The sequence below is a fragment of the Talpa occidentalis genome, unplaced genomic scaffold (genome assembly GCF_014898055.3).
Source record: "Talpa occidentalis isolate TD23 unplaced genomic scaffold, MPIMG_talOcc4v2.1 talOcc4.4, whole genome shotgun sequence".
Classification (NCBI taxonomy): Eukaryota; Metazoa; Chordata; class Mammalia; order Eulipotyphla; family Talpidae; genus Talpa; species Talpa occidentalis.
In genome coordinates, this window is record NW_023604295.1 from 6,025,380 (window position 1) to 6,044,877 (window position 19,498).

A 19,498-nucleotide genomic window follows, 5' to 3' on the forward strand; every position below is an offset into this window, starting at 1 on the left:
ACTGAGATGTGCCCTGAAGCCCTGCCCCCAAAAGGTGGACTCCCCTAAATTTTCAAAACACCCAAGATTTAGTCCCTAGCTAGAAAGGTACATTGGGTGTCCTCAGTAACTGCCAGGGCCTGACCCCCCATCAGGACTTCAAATGAATGACTGCCCTGGACTCTACATTCTAGGCAGGAGAGTCTAGTGGTTAGTGATGACCTTTTCTGGATTCTGCACTGAAAGTGGGGTTCTCACCCTGAGCACAATGACATGGGGGCTATAGTTATTCTTTGTTTCTGGGCTGCCCTGTACATTGTTGGGGGGTCAGTGGCATCCCTGTCCTGTACATTGTTCGGGGGGTGGTCAGTGGCATCCCTGGCCTCTACTTTGTAGCCAGTAGCAGCCCTTCCTGCTGACAAACAGGAATGTATGCAGACATTGCTGAAGTTTGCGGTAGGGGGGTCACCCGAGCTGAGAACCCTGGCTTAGAGCTGTGTGTCCCTGGGCAAACCACTTGGCCTATCAGAGCCCAGTTCTGCCCTTGTCCATTTGGGGGCTGGGGAGTGAAGACTCCCTGGGATAGGACAGGTTTAGTGGCTGCCACCTTGTGTGGTAAACCCCATCCCTGTGCTGAGAACTCTGAGGTCACAGTAACAGAACAGGGAGCCGCTCCCCTGTTCATGTAAAGGGTGAGTTTTCCAGGAGGGAACGTCCACCCTTATCCTGACGGCTGGCCCTGTGCGATCTGGTGGCGAAAGGGTTATAGGCAGTGGGCGCTGCGATTTCAGATTAGCGATGGAACAGACGAAATTAAATAGGGACTGTAATTCGAGGCACTGTTTTTCATGGGAAAAGAAGTTTTCCCGACTCAGTCCTTCCAAGTCTTTTGTCCAAACATTAATGGCATGCAAATATTTATGATTCATACATGCCCCTTAATTCCCAGTCGTATTTTAACAATAAACACTGCGTTTTAACAATGAAGCAAAATAATCCCTTTGTCCTGTTGCTGGGCTGGCACCCTGCAGCATCGCATTCTTCCTGTGGGTAACCGCTGGCTCCACCCAGGTTTAGGGGAGTTTAATGGTAGTGCCACGGCAGCCTGCCTCGGACACGACTTAAGGACACCCTGGCTGCTTTTTAAGGTTATATCTCAGCATTTTCAGAAACTGCAACTGAACAGCCATCCCTGTTTTTTTCTTTGGGGGGCCACATAGACAGGGGGGATTGATTCATCTGGCTGGTCCTGGGAGAACTATCTTCTTCCTGCAGTATCATCTTGCATTCGGCTGAAGTCAGTGGGTTCTGGATGACATGAAAGCTACGTGTCCCCCTTGATACCCTTCTGATTCATAAGGACACCATGGAAACACACACATTGTTTATGATGATGCTGTGGGTCTTGCGGGGAGCGTGATATCATAGGAGGCGGGAGCCTGCGCAGGCTTCGCTCCCCGCATCTGTACGGAGGGCATGCCACGTCTTTCATCTTTGCCTCAGACGGCTGTTGGGAGGGTAAGGACTATATGGAAAAAGGATCACATGACGTGTTACAAGGTGTTGGAAGAAGAGTCTCGGCTCCACTTTGGCCTCAAGCTTCCCAGAAGTGAGACTCTTGCAGGGAGGAGGCCAGGGAGCAGCAGGGGTGGCTCTGTCTCACAGATTCGGAAAGTTGGGGATGACACGTGGGCTGTTCCCACTGTCCACTCCTCAAGGGCAAGGAATTTCCTGTCCTCCATCCTGTAAGATCCTCTAAGAACCTCATGGGATGGGAGCACAAGAACGGTGTACATATTCCTAAGACATGAAGAAGGATATGGCATCCCGGCATTTGCCAGATGTGCTCCTGTGACAGACTGTGTGTTCTAACCAATAATCATTCAGGTTTGAGGCATTTTTCAATCAGGGAAGTACAGTCCTTTGCTCTTTTATAAGTATTGTCCCCTGCCCCTGGAGGTCATTTCATTCATTCATTCATTCATCAGATACGCTTCATGCACCTACTGTGTGTCAGGCACTGGGCTCCCTTTGGAGGTACCCAGTCTGCTGTAAAAGAAGCCACAGATCTAGGGGTGAGTAAGGGACTGACAGTGGAGAGGTCAAGGTCAAGGACAGGGGTGATGGGAGTCAAATGAGCAGGGGCCTCTGTCATCCTAGTTTGGACATTTCAGGGTGACCGGGAGGCTGTCCGACTGCAGACATCCAGGAGAGTGTCACGCAGAGCCAACAGAGTAGGGGAAAAGCACCTGGCCTGTTGGGGGCCTGAGGGACACTCCTATGCCCAGCTAGGGTCACTTGTGGTGAGGACTGAGACCAAAGGGGCTGCCACCAGCCTTGACACCCACCTGGGAATTTCATCCAGACCATGGGGAACCAATGGCTCCTAAGCGGGATTGGCATCACTGATACAGATTGTCCAAAGATACAGTAAGTCCTCACCTGACGAGCTCCGAGGGTTTTGGAAATGTCAGTTTTAAACAAAATCCCGTATACCGAAACCAGGTCCTCCGGTAACATGGTTTGGTCTGGTGTTGACCAGGATTGTTTTGTTTTGTTTTGTTTTCCATTGATGTTATAACAGATGACTTTGAAAAAAAGGACGGTACTGTTGTCCTCTTGGATTGCAGACGGAAGAGTGGAAGGGTGCTGGCCAGGGCTTGCGGGCTTGGGGAGGCATCTAGAAACCAGTTGTCCTTGCAGGCAGCCTCAGACTTGCGTACATCCAGGTCACAGACACCCTGTTTGGTAAATGTCACTGTCCCTGGAAGTTGGGCCCCACCAGGCCCTCCCTCGCACACCCCCAGCCAGGCCTGGAGTTTCCCTGGCCCTCACCCACCACCCTCACTGCATCCTGCCAGACAATGGGTATGCTGGGTGTTTGACGCTCTGGACCATGGGCACGTGCAAGGTCAAGGCTAGGATAGGCTGTCGCTATGTCTCCTGACCTATGTGATCTTGAGCCTGCCGGGTAGAGACTAGGGGACATGGGTGTTCAAACGGCGCTTCTGGAACAGGGCAGCGTGCATAGTCTTGGCCTCAACAGGGCTGTGAATTTTGCTTCTTGGTGGTATTTGGGCTAAAAGGATTAAAATTTGGTTCCATAACCCAGAGACTCAATTATATGAAGATAAAAGGGAAGATCAGAAAAAAAATCGTGACATTGGGGGAGGAAATACAAACCAATCACAGGAGCATGCTGGTGCCTTGGGACCAGATGAAGAGTAAGGCTTGCCATCCCCTCCTTGTGTAAAGCTGAGTCACACCCAGGCCACCAGAAAGGAAAGCCATGGTTTGAAGTGAAATCAGATAACATAAAGAACCAGCCATCAAACTGGAAGTTTGCAGAATAATTCATTGATCCACTTATCACACATTTTTGTAAGATTTATTTTTATTTATTTATGCATACAAGAGCTGGGGTACAGGCCAGAGATGCAGGGGGTGAGAGGATTCACCAGAGGCAGAGTGGGGAGCAGAACAGGCAGATCCACTGAAACACACTGCTGAGGGGAGCAGCGGGGAGACAGGAGAGGTCTGCTGCGCCATGTGGTAGCTCCCTGGCTGGGGATCAAACTGAGGCTACAGTGGCTGGCGATAGCTTGATAGCACAAGACTTCAACCCCTGTGCCACCAGGGAGGCCCTCAAACATTTTTTATGGCTTCAGAATGGAAGATGCACAGATTAGTAACACACTGTGCTCATCCAACTCATTTTTTTGTTTGTTTTTGTGGGACCCTCGCCGGTGGCTGGGGATCGAACTGGCGCTGCAGAGGCTACGGGCAGCCTCGCAACCCAGCGCTCAACCGCTGCGCCACCAGGGGAGGCCCCATCCAACTCATTTTTATGCAACCTCTCCAGAGAAAATACGTTGCATGTTTTAGGTTTTCTCTAAGCTATTTTTCACAAGATCCATTCTTCTAAATGAATGCTCTTTTATGGGAAATTCTCAGTATTTCAAGCTCCTGACTTTCAGCTGATTTTTGGAGGTTGTCCTCGGGCTTCCCAGCTGGCTTTTGCCTGTGCAATGCAGGGGCCGCTGGATAAAGGCGTCTACAAACCCAGTGCCCTTTGCACACGAGTGTGTCTATACCGCATCACAATTTCAGCTCAAATTTGGAGAAGCCAGAGAATTCTGATCAAGTGGAAGCACTGGAACCCTATTGAGAAATCCCCCCCCCAAAAAAAAAAACATCTAAATGGCTTCACTGTCCAGAAGAGTGGTGTTTGGTGAGGAAAAGGAAGAGGCACAGGAGCATGAATTTTGGCTGATAGGTTTTCCCAGGAGAAAAGTGAGAACTGTGAAGTTCAAAATACCCCAAATTCAGATTTCTCCCAAAATCTGAGGGTACCTTGATTTCAATAGTTATCTGTGCTCACACTGAGACCTGCAACATAGTCAGAAAAATCTTCCTGCCCCCACCAGACCCTTCTGGTGTTCCAGAATTTGCAAAGAGCAAGATGGGACCTTTCATTGGCTTCCTTGCATTTTTTTGGCCTTTAACTTTTCTCACTCTCTGGGTGGCTTAAAGTGAGCGAGCACAACTGACTTTGCTGTAGAGACGCGGGAATGCGGGCACAGGAGAGTGAGTGGAAAATGTTGAGCTGATGAGGGAGCTGACCTTCCCTGCTCGCTGCTTCCCTTTCGTGACAGAGGGCGGGTTTCACATCCACCGAAACTGCCCCAAAAAGGAGAAGATGAATCACCCCAAGGAGAGGGACAGAAAGAGCCTGATGACCCGGGAACCCACAGAGGCAGATTAGCCGCCCACAAGCCAGACCCAGCACTGGAGTGACAAGAAGACAGGCCCCCCAGACGCCCAACGGCATAGGAAGGCAGTACAAACCTCCCCCTTTCGGCCCTCTGCTTCTCCCCCAGTCTCCGGCCATTTGAGAGCAAGGCAGGCGCACCTTCCCTCGACCCTGAGGCTCAGCCACTTCCCAGATGCGGGTGGAGGGGCGTGTGTTCAGGGAGACTGTGGGGCCATAGGGTCTGCCCTCAGCTTTATTAGACCACGGTCAGCTGTCAGGTTCCCAGCCCTCGGCCCATAAACGCAGAGACTAATAAGCCCGGGCCTGGGGTGGGTGACAGCCTCGCCTTGGAGAGGTGGTGCTGTGTCCAGGGAGACTCACCGTGACTTTCTTCCCAACTAAATAAAGCAGTTAGCATTTCCCCCTGGCATTTGCACAAACACACTGGCGGCGAGGGGCCGACACATGCCCCGCAGGGCAGCGCTTGGCCTGACTTGTTGATAGCGCGGATCAGCCAGCCACAGTTGTGCCTTCCAGAGGCGCCAGCTGGCAGGGCGGGGGAGAACTTGAACTTTCAGTTCAAGTTGAATGTGCCATTTTCCTCATGGGTCTCCAGGCCCTGCTGGCTGCCCCCTGCTGTACCTTGGTGTCCTGGACTTCCTGGAGGAGGGGGTGGGCCTGGAGAGGCGGCAAGCCCCCCCCTCCCCTCCCGCATGAGCTGGAGGCCACAGGCTCCTCCTCAGGGCCGCCCACAATGCTGGTCTCCACGCAAGCATGTTCATCATTAGTGATAATTAAACTGGTCTTTACTGACTTGGCCTTTGTTTTAACTGACATGACACTCAGAGCGGGAAGGACTAGGACCTCCATTTTACAAGGCATTGAGGCCCAAGCGGTTCAGCAGTTTGCCCAGGTCACCCGCTAGGAGGTGGCAGAGCCAGCAGGGATTAGTTGTGCTTGAGAGTCTGCTCTGCTAACACCCCTCCCCCGTGCACTTCCGCTGCCTTGGGCTAGGGTGACCAGTCTCTCTTCTTCTGCTGTCCCAGGCGTTGAGACAAGGCAGGCCACCTCTCTCCCTAGCCCTTGCTTCCCGCCTTCTGACTCAGCCCTGGTGTCTGTCCCTCCTGGCAGCCCCCGCCCGCCGCACTGGGGCTTCCCCTTGGGCTTGCAAGGTCTCATGTCCCACCTGCCTTGCCTTAGCTTCCTCCACTCTGATCCGCCCACAGGGCACCTGTGTCCCGCAGCTGGCCCTCTCCAGAGCCAAGGCCGCGGCCCGAGCAGCCGGCGCAGGGTCATCGGGGTGCTGGCCAGGACCTGGCTTGCCAGCAGGGCCCAGGCCGGGCGCAGGGAGCCTTCCCCGGCGGGGACTCACTCGAGGCTGCAAAGGTCAAGTCAGTCCTCGGCGCCCGACCTTCCTGCCCTGCGCCCTGCCCGGGGGGCCGCCTGGGCCGGGGTGATTCAGCCCTGCGCTCGCCTTCGCGCTCTGACTTCTCGTCTGGCTGCAGCTTGCTGGGAAAAACACTTGAGAGTCTTTTGCGCTCCACACCCACGCACTTAAAATACCAGACCCATAGTTCATTTTCATGAGGGAATTTTGGCTACGAGAACGTGCTCCTCGCGCCACAGCTGCCTCTTCTGCGTGCAGGTGCCGAGCGAGAAGGGCCAGAGTCAGAGCAGGACGGGGAGGGGCGGGGGCGGAAGTGGGCGGTGCCGGAATGGGTGGGCGGGGCCTGTGGGTGGAGAGGGACAGAGTGGGGAGGGTGGGCGGGGCCTGGTGGGGGCGGGGCCTGTGGGTGGAGAGGGACAGAGTGGGGAGGGTGGGCGGGGCCTGGTGGTGGGCAGGGCCTGGCGGTGGGCGGGGCCTGTGGGTGGAGAGGAGAGTGGAGGGTGGGCGGGCCCCAGTGGTGGGCGGGGCCTGGCGGTGGGCGGGGCCTGCAGGTGGAGAGGGACAGAGTGGAGGGTGGGCGGGGCTTGGCGGCAGGTAGGGTCTGGCGGTGGGCGGGGCTGGTGGGGGGCGGGGCCTGTGGATGGACAGGTACAGAGTGGAGGGTGGGCGGGGCCCGGCGGTGGGCGGGGCCCGGCGGTGGGCGGGGCCCGGCGGTGGGCGGGGCTGTGGAAGCGCAGAAGGACCCCCGGGTCCGCGCTGGCCGGCAGGTGGTCCGCGATATCAAGCCACCCCTGCCTGGTCCTGGTCGTGCAAACATGCAGGAGATAGAAGGCAGCATTTTCCCAGAATGGAAAAAATGTCACACACACCTGTGAGAAAACATCATCACCTATTCCCGGTGTCTACAAGGTGATAAGCAAACACCCGGCCTCAAAGCGGGGGAGGTGTCCGCAGTGAGGTCCCTCGCCCCTGGCCACCGACCCTCTCACTGCCCTGTCCCAGCGCCCCGCACCTGGGGGCGGGAGCTGCTCGGGCGCCTCCTGCGGCTGCACGCGCTGGTGGGCAGAGCGAAGGCTTCGTAACCGCGAGCGAGGGTTTCCCAGACCCAGACGCTTGGGTGGAATTTGTCCGAGTTAAGCAAGGGGCGTCGGTCAGCGCAGGCCTGCCAGGCCGGAGGCCCAGTAAGAAACGGCTTCTGATGCCAGCCCGGGCCTGCGCTGCGCCTCCAGTTCAGTTTGGGTCCATTAGAGTCGCTAGAGCTGTTTTCACTTTGGGGGGTGATGGGAGATGGGTGGGCAGTGGTAGGACATGGGAAAAGTCCAGATTCCTGGTGTTGGTGACACTGAAATTCCAGGAAGAGATTTAGGGCCTCGGGGCAATCATGAAGCTCAGCGAGCATAGGCGGGGAGATCTGGCGGCTGCTGCGTGGACCCGCTGTGTGACTTTAGGCAAATAACTTAACCTCTCTGAGTCTTAGCAGGCTTTCGAGCCCGTTAAGAACACTAAAATCAATCCTGTGTATTTCATGAAAATGTTGTGAGGACCACATGACATAGTAAATGGAACAGCCTTTGAACGTTGTAAGTTCTAAACAGACCTAAAGATATGAATCTTAAAAAAATGACTCTGTCTTTTAGGAAATCAAGAATGGGATGGAGGTGGCCGGGCCACCCAGTGTGGGAGTGTGTCATGGGGGTTAAATGCACAGGTGCCTGGAGAGATGTTGTCACCCGCAGTGTCAACCCTGAGCCCTTACAACCGTTGGTGTTTGGTCTGGGTAGAACAGTGTTCCCTCGAAATTCATGTCCACGTCAGAATGTGATCTTATTTAGAAATAGGGCTGTGCAGGTGTCACCAAGTTAAGGTGAGCTCTTACTGGAATACAGTGGACCCTAAATCCAGGGAGACTGGGAGACAGAAGAAATGGCAGAGGAAAGAGTGTCACGTGATGAGGGAGGCAGAGACTGGAGGGACAGGACTACAAGCCAAGGAGTGCGGCCACCCCAGGGGCTGGCGGGCAAGGAAGGGTAGACGCATCCTTAGAGCCTGCAGAGGAAGCACATCCCTGCCAACACTTTGGCTTTGGACTTGACCTCCAGAACATGGAGACAATGCACTTCAGTCATTTTAAACCACTCAGGTTGCGGTCATTGGCACAGCTGCCCTAGGAAAGGAACACAGCATTTCCATGAAATCTGCAAGGCCTGAAGTTGCCAGCCACAGGGAATGCACCCAGGAGCTCACACTCACCTGCACAGAGATGGGTGCCTGGGAGGCTGCATTCTCAGGAGATAGCGTCAGAGTTGAAAGTGATCCTGTACGTATCCCATAAACCCTCCAAGTGCACGCCAGGAAAGGGATCTGGAGAGAGCAAATCCTTTGCATAGGAGCTCGGGTCTCCTAACTTTCTTGCTCACGTCACCCCCTGACCCCCCAATCCCGCACACTCACAGACACAGACCCGCCCCCGCCCCGCCCAGACTTCCTTGGTCAGTGGGGAAAGGCCATTGGCCGTTGCTTATATCTGCAGGAAACTTTTTTTAAGTATTTCAATCCCTCCCTCCCTGAAGCCCCCTCCCCCTGTCATTTCCCACCTTCCTGCAGGGAGGCCAGGGGTAGAGAGGAAGCCTTCAGGGGTATCAGCACTTGCAGACACAAACCCCACTCTACCCAACGCTGTCAAACAGGGGCAAAGGGCCCACAGCAGCCACAGAGTACATGGTGATCACCAAGGAAGGCGCTGGGGAGATGAGTGATGGCCCTGCTTTGAAGGCAGGAAGCCTGAGACCAGGGGAGGCATGAGGGAGCCCTGGTGGCTGGTGAGGTGCTAGGAAGAACCCTAAGTAGAAATGCAGTGGTTTGTGAGTGCAGTACAGGGGAGCAGAGCCTGGCAGGGGGAGGGGTGTGGGGAAGGAGAGGAGGAGGAAGAGTAAGAAAGGACAAGAGGGTGGGGTCTTCTTATCAGAAGCCCCTGAAAGTTGATTCTGGGATTTGAGGCTACCGGTGACACCTCTGCTGGGCTCTGAGCTGGGAGGACGACTGGGGGGCCTGGTGGACGGGCTGCTCCCCGCACTGCGGGATCTTGGCTGCTCTGCTAGAAGCCAGAGACTAAACAGTGGCCTGGGGGGCAGGTGACCCCAAGGCTGCCTCCACGCCGCTGTGCCCTCACAGTGGGCCTGGCCAAGGCTGCCCCCGCCCCTTCCTCTACGTCAACCAGGTACCAGGGCACAAAGGCAATCTGAGGCTGTCCTAAAAATGGCATGTCCCTGAAGCCCAAATAGACTCTACTCCAGGTTCCAGGAGTGAGGTTCACCAATGGGGAGATGAATCTGGATGCAGGGCCTCGGGGCCCCTGCAGTGCCCCATGGGGACCTCCCTAGAAAGCATCCCAGCCTGTTGGACAAGTCAGCTGGGACTTGGATATAAAGTCATGGAGGAAGAAGTCGTTGCCGTCACCCCAACATCTCATAGATGTTAATGTGGAAAGAACACAGACCTGGGGATTGCAGGGGTGTGCGGCAGTGGCGGGCGGGGGTCCTGGTGAGGCATCCCTGACTCACTGTGGCCACAAGTTATATTTGCATGAAGTCTGTTTCCTTGGCCTTCTTTTGTATTAAAACATACGTGGCAGCTGAAAAAAAGCCTGCTCTTCCGAGCTTGGGGAAGGAAGACAGCTGGATTCTCAGGGTGGATTTTGGAGCAGATCGGGGAAGGCATGGACACATTTGTTTTCCTCTCCTTCATTTTTTGGCCTCACAGCATGCTGCATGGTTAATAGGAGAAACTGTTTGTAGGAGAACCGCTCTGCTGATGTGCAAAGTCTCGGCATCTGCTTTAGTCAGACCTTAGTGTCCTATAATCGAGTTGTAGCAAATAGAGAACAATAAAGTTGCGCACCATGTACACACACACCTATTTGAGTACCTTGTGCTATTGCATGGAATGGTTTTCCTCTTGTTAACTCTTTTAACCTCTCTGAAATTCTGTAAGGTAGGAGAGTTGTATGTACCCATCCTCCAGGTTAGGAGAGGCACAGAGAGGCCTAGAGTCTTGCCAAAGGTCAGCTAACCAGAATTCAGACCTAGAGTCCACGCTCCAAAACCATTTAGCCAAGAGGAAGTATTTTTAAGTTATTCATATATTTATCCCCAATCACTCTATCATTAATTTTAATTACTAATATATTTATACATTATTAATTCTACTATTAATCCTAATTAATAATAGGCTTATACTAGTAATTATACATTCATTTCGTTATTAGCATATTTATTATCTACATGTTTATATGTTAGTGGTTATATTCTAAATTATGAACATTTTTAGAAGTAATTTTTTTAATTATTTAATAATTTTTAAAAGTTATTAAAAGTCTCGCACGAGACATGCAGTGAAGGCTCACATCTCCTCAGTGGAGGTAAAATGTTTCCATAGAAATCTATGTTTATTCTAATTGTGCTAATTAAATCTCAGTCTGTCGGTCTTATAGCCTGAAGTCCACTACTGACTATATATTTTGTTTAGCCAATGCCGTGAGTGCCTCTAATAACATCTAGCCTTTAAAATAATATTGAAAGCCAACCAGCAATTAGTATTTAGTATTTTTAAAATGCAGAGAAAATAATACTAACCTAGCCTGTCCTCAGTCTTAGAATTCTATTTTTCCTTACCCTGGGGGGGTGCAGACAGCCTCAGAGGGGAAGAGGGATGTGGGTTTTTGTGTGTTTTATAAAAGGGGGGACTGTGCAAGGTGGGGGGCATGGTGGATAGCTGCCAGTCTGAGCCGTTTTTTCAGGAGTCTTGACTTGAAAGAGGACAAATGCCCATCTCTGCTGATCCGGGACCATTTATTAATGATGATTGAAGTGGTATTAATGATCGAGTGGAGTGGTGCAGTGAGACCGGCACCATAGGTGTACTTGGCAGAATTTTAGCAAAGCCCAACTCCAAGAAGTGTTGGAAAGCCCAGGAGCTTGTGCGGAGGTCCTGCTGCCTTCCCGGCGGGCGGGCTGCAGGGCAGGGACTAGGGCGGGGCCCCGCAGGCATGTCCAGGTCCTCACCTCATTCTTTGGTGCCTTTTGTGTGTTCTCACAGGGAAGAGCTTCACGCTGACCATCACGGTCTTCACGAACCCACCACAAGTCGCCACCTACCATAGAGCCATCAAAATCACCGTGGATGGACCCCGAGAACCTCGAAGTAAGTGGCCCCCCTGGGGCTGGCACTTGCTGTGGGCTGGTGCACTCAGAGTGTCAGGGACAGTGTCTGAAATCCCTCGGCTTGGATTGACATCACTCAGCGTGACTCGGGCCTCTGCTGGGGGAGGGGGTGTCTTTGACAGGGGCTTGGGGAGGGGTGTCAGGCCCTGCAGGGAGAAAGCATTTTGCTGTAGACTCTCTCCCTGCTCAGAGGTTGTCTCTGGACTCTTTGAATCATCCACCTATAGGAGAAAATCAGTCTGACTCAAGTGCCTGGAACACTTGCAAGCATGTGGACTGCGTGAGACTAAGGAATAGCCCCGCAAATAAAATTCAACAGAGTCAGAAGCAAATAGTGACTAGGAGGTTGTTCAGGCACAGAGGAGGCCGGGAACAGCCCTGGAGGGCAGAGCAGACCACAGGGGCTGCTCATGGCCACACGCCGGCCTTTGATTCATCTGGTAAGCCAGACAGAACATGCTGAAAATGACCCTTTTCTTTCTGTGGCACCGATCAAAATCTGATTCCAGGATTGTTTAAAATAGAGAATGGCAGGGAAAGGGAGTGCCCCGGGAAAAACCAGTAAATATAGAAAATGGCACCAAAAAAAACAGCTCCTGTGAGGAAACCTTTTTAAAAAAGGAGTGAGTTGTTTAGTCTGCAGAAAAGATGTCTTCACGGTGACTTAATGACTATCTTTGAGTAAATACGAGAGTAACTCTTTTCCAGAACCACACCCTTCCCCGGGATGGCGGCTGGGTCACGGTTCCAGCGCTTAGAGCCAACTGGAGCGCCAGCCTGGCATGCGAGTCCTCTGATCCCTATCAGGTCCCGGGGAATGAGTGTTCTCTGCCCCCGGGTGAGGGTGGACCACCCTGGACGCCGAGATGCGGGAGGCAGGGCTGTACCGCAGAGCAGTGGGGTATCTGGGCTCTGGGGCAGAAGCATGGAGTTCCGGTTCAGGCACTTTGGTCTTGCAGATGTTGGAGCCGCTTTGTGCCTTGGTTTTCTCACCTGCAAAATGGGAGTAACATGAGCACTTCTTGATCAGATTGAATGAAACAGTGCTGTGTGCCGGGCTCAGAATGCAAGCAGGAACGTGAGTGAGTCTTTGTAGTGCATCACTGCGGCTTCTCGCTGGGGACAGGCCCCTCTGAGGACCTTCCCGTGGGTGCCAAGGGAGGCTCTAAAGAAACCCCTGGGGCTCACGCTCTGTAGGGTCATACTGGGCTAATGGCCACCTTTCCTGCAGTCCTGGCCATGACCTCACAGTGTTTCTGTCACCTGCTACAAGTATCCCCAGTGCAGCCTCCGCTTTCCCAATGCGATGCCCCAGAGCGGGCAGCACCCGGCAGAGAGCCAGGGACAGCACCCCCTCCCGGACCTGGTGTTCCTCCTGCGGTCCCCTTGGTTCTGCTTATCATGCTGCCCGACTCCCTCCACTTCTGACCTCACTTTCCCTTCTCAGCCTTTTCACTTTAAGCCCATGTAGATTTTCCGGTCATGCCCAGACTCAGAAAACTTTGGGGTGTGGTAGCATCCCCTGATTCCAATTTATGTGTGAAAAGCAAGCCACAGGCTCAGGACCACACAGCTACCACCAAACCTAGTGCAGACGTTTCCAGTCAGGACGGCAAGGTAAAGACAGACAGGACCCTGCCGTCAGCATCACAGAAACACCCGGCAGGCAGGGACTCCAGCAAGGAGTGGGGTGGGGGCCTGGCAGTCATGAGGTGTGAGGACATTGAACCTGAGTGCATTTGCACTTTGCAGAAGGCACACTGAGGAAGCTGTAGAATCTCTATCTTCAAAAGTAGAAGCAGCAGCCGTCTCCGGGATAGTTCAAATGGCCTGGAGGAAGAAGGTGTAAGCAGGGGGCCCCTGATGTGTCTTCAACTTCCACTAGTCTCTGGTGCTCACAGAAGAGCAGGCTTTGCCCCACTGCCAGGAATTCCTGCGACATTCAAAGAACTAAGGAGGTGGTCAAGCTTCAGACAGCAAATGGTGGCGGCCTGAATTCGAAGTACTGGCCATCAGAGGGGACATGTGGGGCCGGGGCCTTTCCTGGGTGTAGGTTACGCTCCCTGCTGCTTTGTAACTTAAGAAACAGTCTTTATTGAAAGGGGCCTTTGAACAGACAGAAGGGGTTTGCTTCTAAAAGTCACCCATTTTTCGGGAGTCTTTCCTGCTGAATGAAATGTGGGGTCTAAGAGGTAATCAGTGTAAAGAAGATAAAAAGAGGGACTTCTCGAAGAAAAGTGAAATGCAGAATGCCAGGCTACCCAGCGTGATGACTCTTCTCCCCATGAAGGGGGGGGCGGGCGGGAATGGAGGAGGGAACACGTGTCACCAATTGTTTCAGTGAGCTGCTGTTTTCGTCACTGTTGAGAGTCATGATTCAAGGCCGGGATTTCTTTTTGATGGAATTCTGCTCACGGCTGCTCTTCTTTTCTTTTAAGAGAAATTTGACAGACCGTTTCCCTGTGGTGTTTTAGATATAATTAGCACATAACCGTGTGTGCTAGGCCACTCCCTGGTGAGCTTGAGATTTACAAGATGATGATGTGATAAATGTACAGAAGGTGAAGGAAACGATTACCCAGTGAGGTCCCTTAACATACCCGTCACTTCATGGAGCTGTGATCTGTGTGTGTGTTCAGAACATTCGGACCATTCTCTCAGCACCTTTCAAATACACAACAGAGCACTCACTGTTAACGACAGTCACTGTGCTGGCTCTTTGGTCCCCGGAGATTATTCATCTTATAACTGGAGGTGTGTCCTCTTTGAATATCTTCACTCATTTCCTCCACCCCCAACTCCTGGGGCAGCCTCCAAGCTCCTCTTCTGTTTCTATGAGTTTGGCTTTCTTTTAGTCCACCTATTAGCGAAATATGTCTGACTTTTTTCTCTCACCCTAATGCCCTCAAGGCTTATTCATGTTGCAAATGCCAGGTTGTCCTTTTTTATGGCTGAATGATATTCCATGGTCTAGATCCACCACATATTCTTTATCCATTCATTTATCATTCTTTATCCATTTCCATAGACTTTGAGGCTGTTTCCGTGTCTTGGCTGCGGTAAATAATGCATAGTCACGTTCTAATGTCACAAGGTCTTGACGTGCCCAGTAGGACACCCAGACAGCTTCAAGTCTGTGCGGTAATAAGACCTCCCAGGTCCCTTCTATTGCGCTGGTGCTTTGAATTCTGGGCGATTTGGTCAAAATGGCCTGGCATTGCGAAGTGGAATCCTTCTGAAAGTTTTCTTACTTAAAGACTGTGGGGACTGGGCAGGACTGAGAGCCAGATAGTCGCAGAGGTGAGAAGCAGCAGCCCCGGGGAATGAGATGACTTGCCTAGGTTGAAAAGAAATGGTTGGTGACAAGGCCGGGAATAGAATGAAAAGCTCCTGCCCCCATCCTCACTCTCACCTCCCTCCCTGCCCCCTCCCCTCCCCTTCTCTCCATGCACACCTGCCGCAACAGGTGTGCCCAAGAGGACTGAAAATGTTTTTCGTTTCCGAGGGTTACTTGCTGCTTTTCCCATTCCACGGGATTTTATTTTTTACATCTCTTACCCATAGAGAAATTATTATTTGTTGAAAATAACATTTTTATGGAAAAAGAATAGCATGAGAAGCACACTCTGTGGGGAGCTGGGCAAGCCCAGCGGGCACCTGCTTCAGTCCAGAGGGAGGAGACTGAGTGCCTGTGAGCACGTGGGAGGGGCATGTCCCTACGCACAAAAGATGGAATGGAAGGGAAGGCTATTTGAGAGATGATTTTTATGCAGTTTTTATATTCTGGGGAATCTGATGAAAACTCCAGCTTCCAGCCCATGTGTCTATAACTTAGCCCTCGTGTCTGTGATGCCGTGATGTTGACGTGTCAATGCGTGTCCTCTATGGACAGGGCACAAAATGATTTGAATGCGTGAGTGAGCCCAGTGCCTTGGAGGAAGGCGTTTTGCTAAGGACAGGTTGGGAAGAGCCAGTCAGGGCCCTAATGGACCCCTGCGTGGGAGGGCGTCCCAGTGGTGTGGAATGGACTGTCATTTGATGTCATGGGCCATCGCTGCCTGGCCAGGTATCTGAGACATCTGGATCACTGAGTAACCCAATTAAAATTTGAACAGTTTAATAAGACAAATACTGGGGTTAAAGGAATTCTGTCCTGGGGTTAAAGGAATTCTTTAGAGAAACTGTGGCGTCTTGAGATTCACAATAATAGATAACTAGGCAGAGGTGTTACTTAAAAACTTTAAAATAGGCTACTTCCTGGGGCCTTAGCCTTTTTGCCAACTAGCCCGTGGAAGAGGGAGTTAGAGTTAAGATAGATTATGGAAGGGCCTGGCTCCCCATCACATATAATTTTCTTCTATGATATTGAATGTAAAAACAAGCCCCCAATATATATGTAGAGAGAAAAGAAACAGGATCCTTATTTATAGGTGGTGACTGTGCTTCAAGTGGAAACTAGGCGTGTATGAGGTACCAGTAAACCTAAAATGACAATGGACCTAAAAATATTTAAAATTAAGTTTTCCAAAAAGCGTGAGAAGAGCAGAAATATTTATGGATTGTTCTTGTGCTTGATGAATAGGCAGTTCTTGTTTTAAAATAATGTTATTTTCTCTTAATAAAAATGCCTAATACTTTTGACTAAGACAATAAAATAAAACTTAAAAATATAATGAGATCTATAATATGTAAATATATGTACTATATCATAAAATGAAAGACATAATAATCGCCTACAGAGAGTCCCAATAGTTGCCCAGCACTTTTCAGAGTGTTTCATGTAGAGAGTCCCTGGCCCAAGGTCAGCAGCGAGGAGGCCAGGCTGAGACAAAGCAGTGCCGACGCTGCAGTCCACAGACGCCAGTGTCTATTTTTAAGATGGTACCAACTGCTCCTTGAGCTTCATTATATTGAAATTTCTTTCTGACATTTTTTTATTAGGAGAGCTTATCAATAAAATTCTGGTTCAAACGCAGTTTGTCATTGAGAAAGCACAGCGTGTCACTTTGGCAATCATCGTTTTTGTACCAAAGGCCTGGGGTCAGCGGCCCCATACCCTGCCACACGGCCACCCACTATCTGTTGGCTCTGTGTCTGTTACCAGAGTTGGCTCGGGGTCTGCCATCACCAGGGGCCTGAAGCAGGGCTGAGGCAGGGCATAAGCCTCCCGCTGCAGGGCTGACATGCAGGAAAGACAGTGTGGCAAGACTGACCGCCAGGTGAGGCGTCCGAGGCCAGTTCTCTTGGCTAAGGGTTTCCTAGAGGACCCGTGTGCTCAGCAGGCAGTGCTCTGGGAGGGTCAAAATGCGTGTCATTCTTTGCTTGGACTGGCTAGTGGCAGGCCAGACAGTCTTATAGATCTGTGATCTCAGGATTGCAATTATCAATCTGCAGTCACTTTGTTTGCTAGAATTGTTTCAAGCTGATCTTCCAGCAAATAAACAGTGATCTCCTTCATTCCTCTTCCCTGGGCTGCTGCAATTATCAGAGTTGGACTCTGGGGCTTTTTTTATTTCATATGAAATTTTGATCCACAGTGGAGGAAGGAATTAATTCTTTTTATCCTGCCCACCCCAATCTAATATAGGAGCCAGAGAGGCTCAGGGAGTGGAGAACGTTCTACATACTTATATCCCTCCCCCTCATTTTGAGAGGCATTTCCATGCTAAGATATTCTGGGGTGACTTCACCATCAGCCCCTGTGTGAGAAGCTCCCCAGCCACCTAAAGATGTGGCAAAGCAATCTGCAAGACATGAGTGATCACCCTTTGAATTTTAGAATGTCTTTGTTTATTATTTTTAGTGGCAGCAAAAAGACCAAGATGAAGAATTTCATATACACAAAGATGTCCCTGACCTTGAATTTTCAGTGGACTTGACTCTGACCAAAGTCTGAAGGGATTCTAGGGGTGATCAGGAATGTGAGAGGACCCTGGGGGAGAGTACGCCTGCCCCGGATGCAGGGAGAGCTCAGCTCCTGAGACGTGGGGAGGCCGCTGCCCTCTTGGTAACGTTCTACTTAATACAGACGCCACTGTGACTTTTCGATGGCGTTTGTACTGCTGCAGAAAGGAAGAAAACGCTCCTTCCAGGTATCGGTGAGAACTCAAAGGTCCCTTCTCAGTGTAACGCCAGGGCCACAGAGAGAAGAAACACAGACTGATAATTAAACCACGATGACCTTGAACTTCTCTTTCTATCTAGACCATTGCAAACCCTATCACTGTTTTGAATGCCACAGCAGTGAGTCGAGACCCAAACGAATCCATCGCAGTCCTTGTTAGAATTTAGTACATGCAGTGCTAAATGAAAAGAAAAAAAAATTCTTGTCAGCATTTAGGCTTCCGTTTCTTAATCTTAAAACATGCGAGAGGGTTTCTGGATCCCAAACTTGGGGACCTGGTTTCACAGTGGCGCCACCAGACCAGTGGGTGTGAAATCAGGCAATTATCTTAAGTACTTTAGTCCTCACTTTCCTCTTCTGTCGAACCAGGCAATGGGACGAGATAATCTCTAAATTAGTTCACGCTCAAAAGGGGTAACCAAATAGTGTCAGAAAAACAGACCCAGAGGTTCCCCACAAACAAAGCCCCGTTGAGGCAGGAGCCCTCCGAGGCCTCACCATCCCAGGTCACAGCTGATCGGCCACAGACCGGCTGGGAGTGATTTGTTTTAATTTCCTGCGGATCTGATTTGTCCACCACAGACGTGATTCCCATCAAGGTGGAGGTCCCCACTTCAGCACACGCTGACTAGGTGGGTGATGAGTTTGGGGGTCTAGGAGGTGCCAGCCCGGCGGAGTCCCCATAAAGCAAGGACAGCAGCTGCGCTGACCTCCGGGGCCAGTGGCCTGAATGCACTGTCTCCACAGAACATTTAGAACCCAGCAGACAGTGCAGTTATTTGTATTTAGTCTTGGAATCCTTTGGAAATGAGAAAACTCTAAACGAAAAGGATTTGTGATTCCTAAGTTTAGAAAGTCATGAAGTTGCCATAACGTTGCATTTTTCTTAAATATTGAAAATTTTTGATTTTTTGGTTTTTCAGTTTTGTTTTGTATTTAGACCTGGGAAATTTTCTTTTCTGGCATCTTTATAGACCCTTGAAACTTGCTGTGGACACTGTCCCCTCCTCCTTCATGGGTAAAGGGACCTTGGCCTAGGTGTGGCATTAGGTGGAAAACTAGGGAGAAAAATAGCACCTAATGTGGAAAGTCTCACTGAGACCTAATGTGGTGCTTCTCATACAGGTGACCCTCGAATAACACGGGTTTCCACTGTCAGGGTCCAATATACATGGTTTTCCTACAAACAGTGATGTGAACTGCTGGTATCAATAAATACAGCCCAGTACCGTAAATATATTTTCCCTTCTTAATGATTTTCTTACTAACATTTTCTTTGCTCTGACTGACTTTGTTCTAGTCGGGTATAGAATACACATGGCACAGAGCACACGTGTTCCTCGACTATGGTGGCTGATAAGGCTTCCAGTCAACAGCATGTTATTAATAGCTACGTTCTGGGGGAGTCAAAACCTACACCCTGATTTTCGACTGCACAGGGTGGGCCCCCCACCATGCCTGAGTGTCTCAGGCTGTGTGTCCACCAGACAGGCTCTTCCATACTGTGCTAGAAAATTGCCATGAAATGAGCCACTTGCCCCGCATCGATGCAGCTCAGCCCATGGGTGCCTGGAGCACAAGCCACAGCCAGGCTTTGCAGGCAGAGAAAACATGGTCAAACTTGTACCTGGTTTGGGGGGACTTTTTGGATATCTGTTTGGTGGGGCATTTCCCCATCCCCTCTCCCCTCTCCTGGACACCCTCCTGAGCTTGCATGTCACCAGGGGCGGAGTAGGGCGTGAAAGGCAGCCCCAAGCCAAGGTGCGTGGTGAGTAGTCCCCTAAGGGGCCATGCATGCCGTCCAGCCCTTCTTTTGGGAGGCCACAACAGAGGTGACCATGGCAAATGGAGGAGCAGCCCCCCCCCCGCCCTATTGTATGAATACCCCCCAACTGCCAGTAGGTGGACCTCAATTTGCAGATGGATTACATTTGGTAGTCACAGCCTCAAAAGTGCATAGTCACTCACCAGCTCCTCTGCTGTTCCTCTTTTGAGAAGATTTGTAATTTTTTTTCATATTCTGCCCACTTATCATT

General features: G+C 51.2%; 1 protein-coding gene across 1 annotated transcript in view; it reads left to right on the forward strand.

Moving 5' to 3' along the window:
* The window catches only part of RUNX1 (RUNX family transcription factor 1), an 85,579-nt gene that overhangs the window by 15,259 nt on the left and 50,822 nt on the right, over window positions 1–19,498 (forward strand). The window contains exon 3 of the mRNA XM_037524980.2: window positions 11,214–11,318. Within this exon, the coding sequence (XP_037380877.2) occupies window positions 11,214–11,318 (105 nt within the window). The remainder of the gene's footprint in view (window positions 1–11,213; window positions 11,319–19,498) is intronic.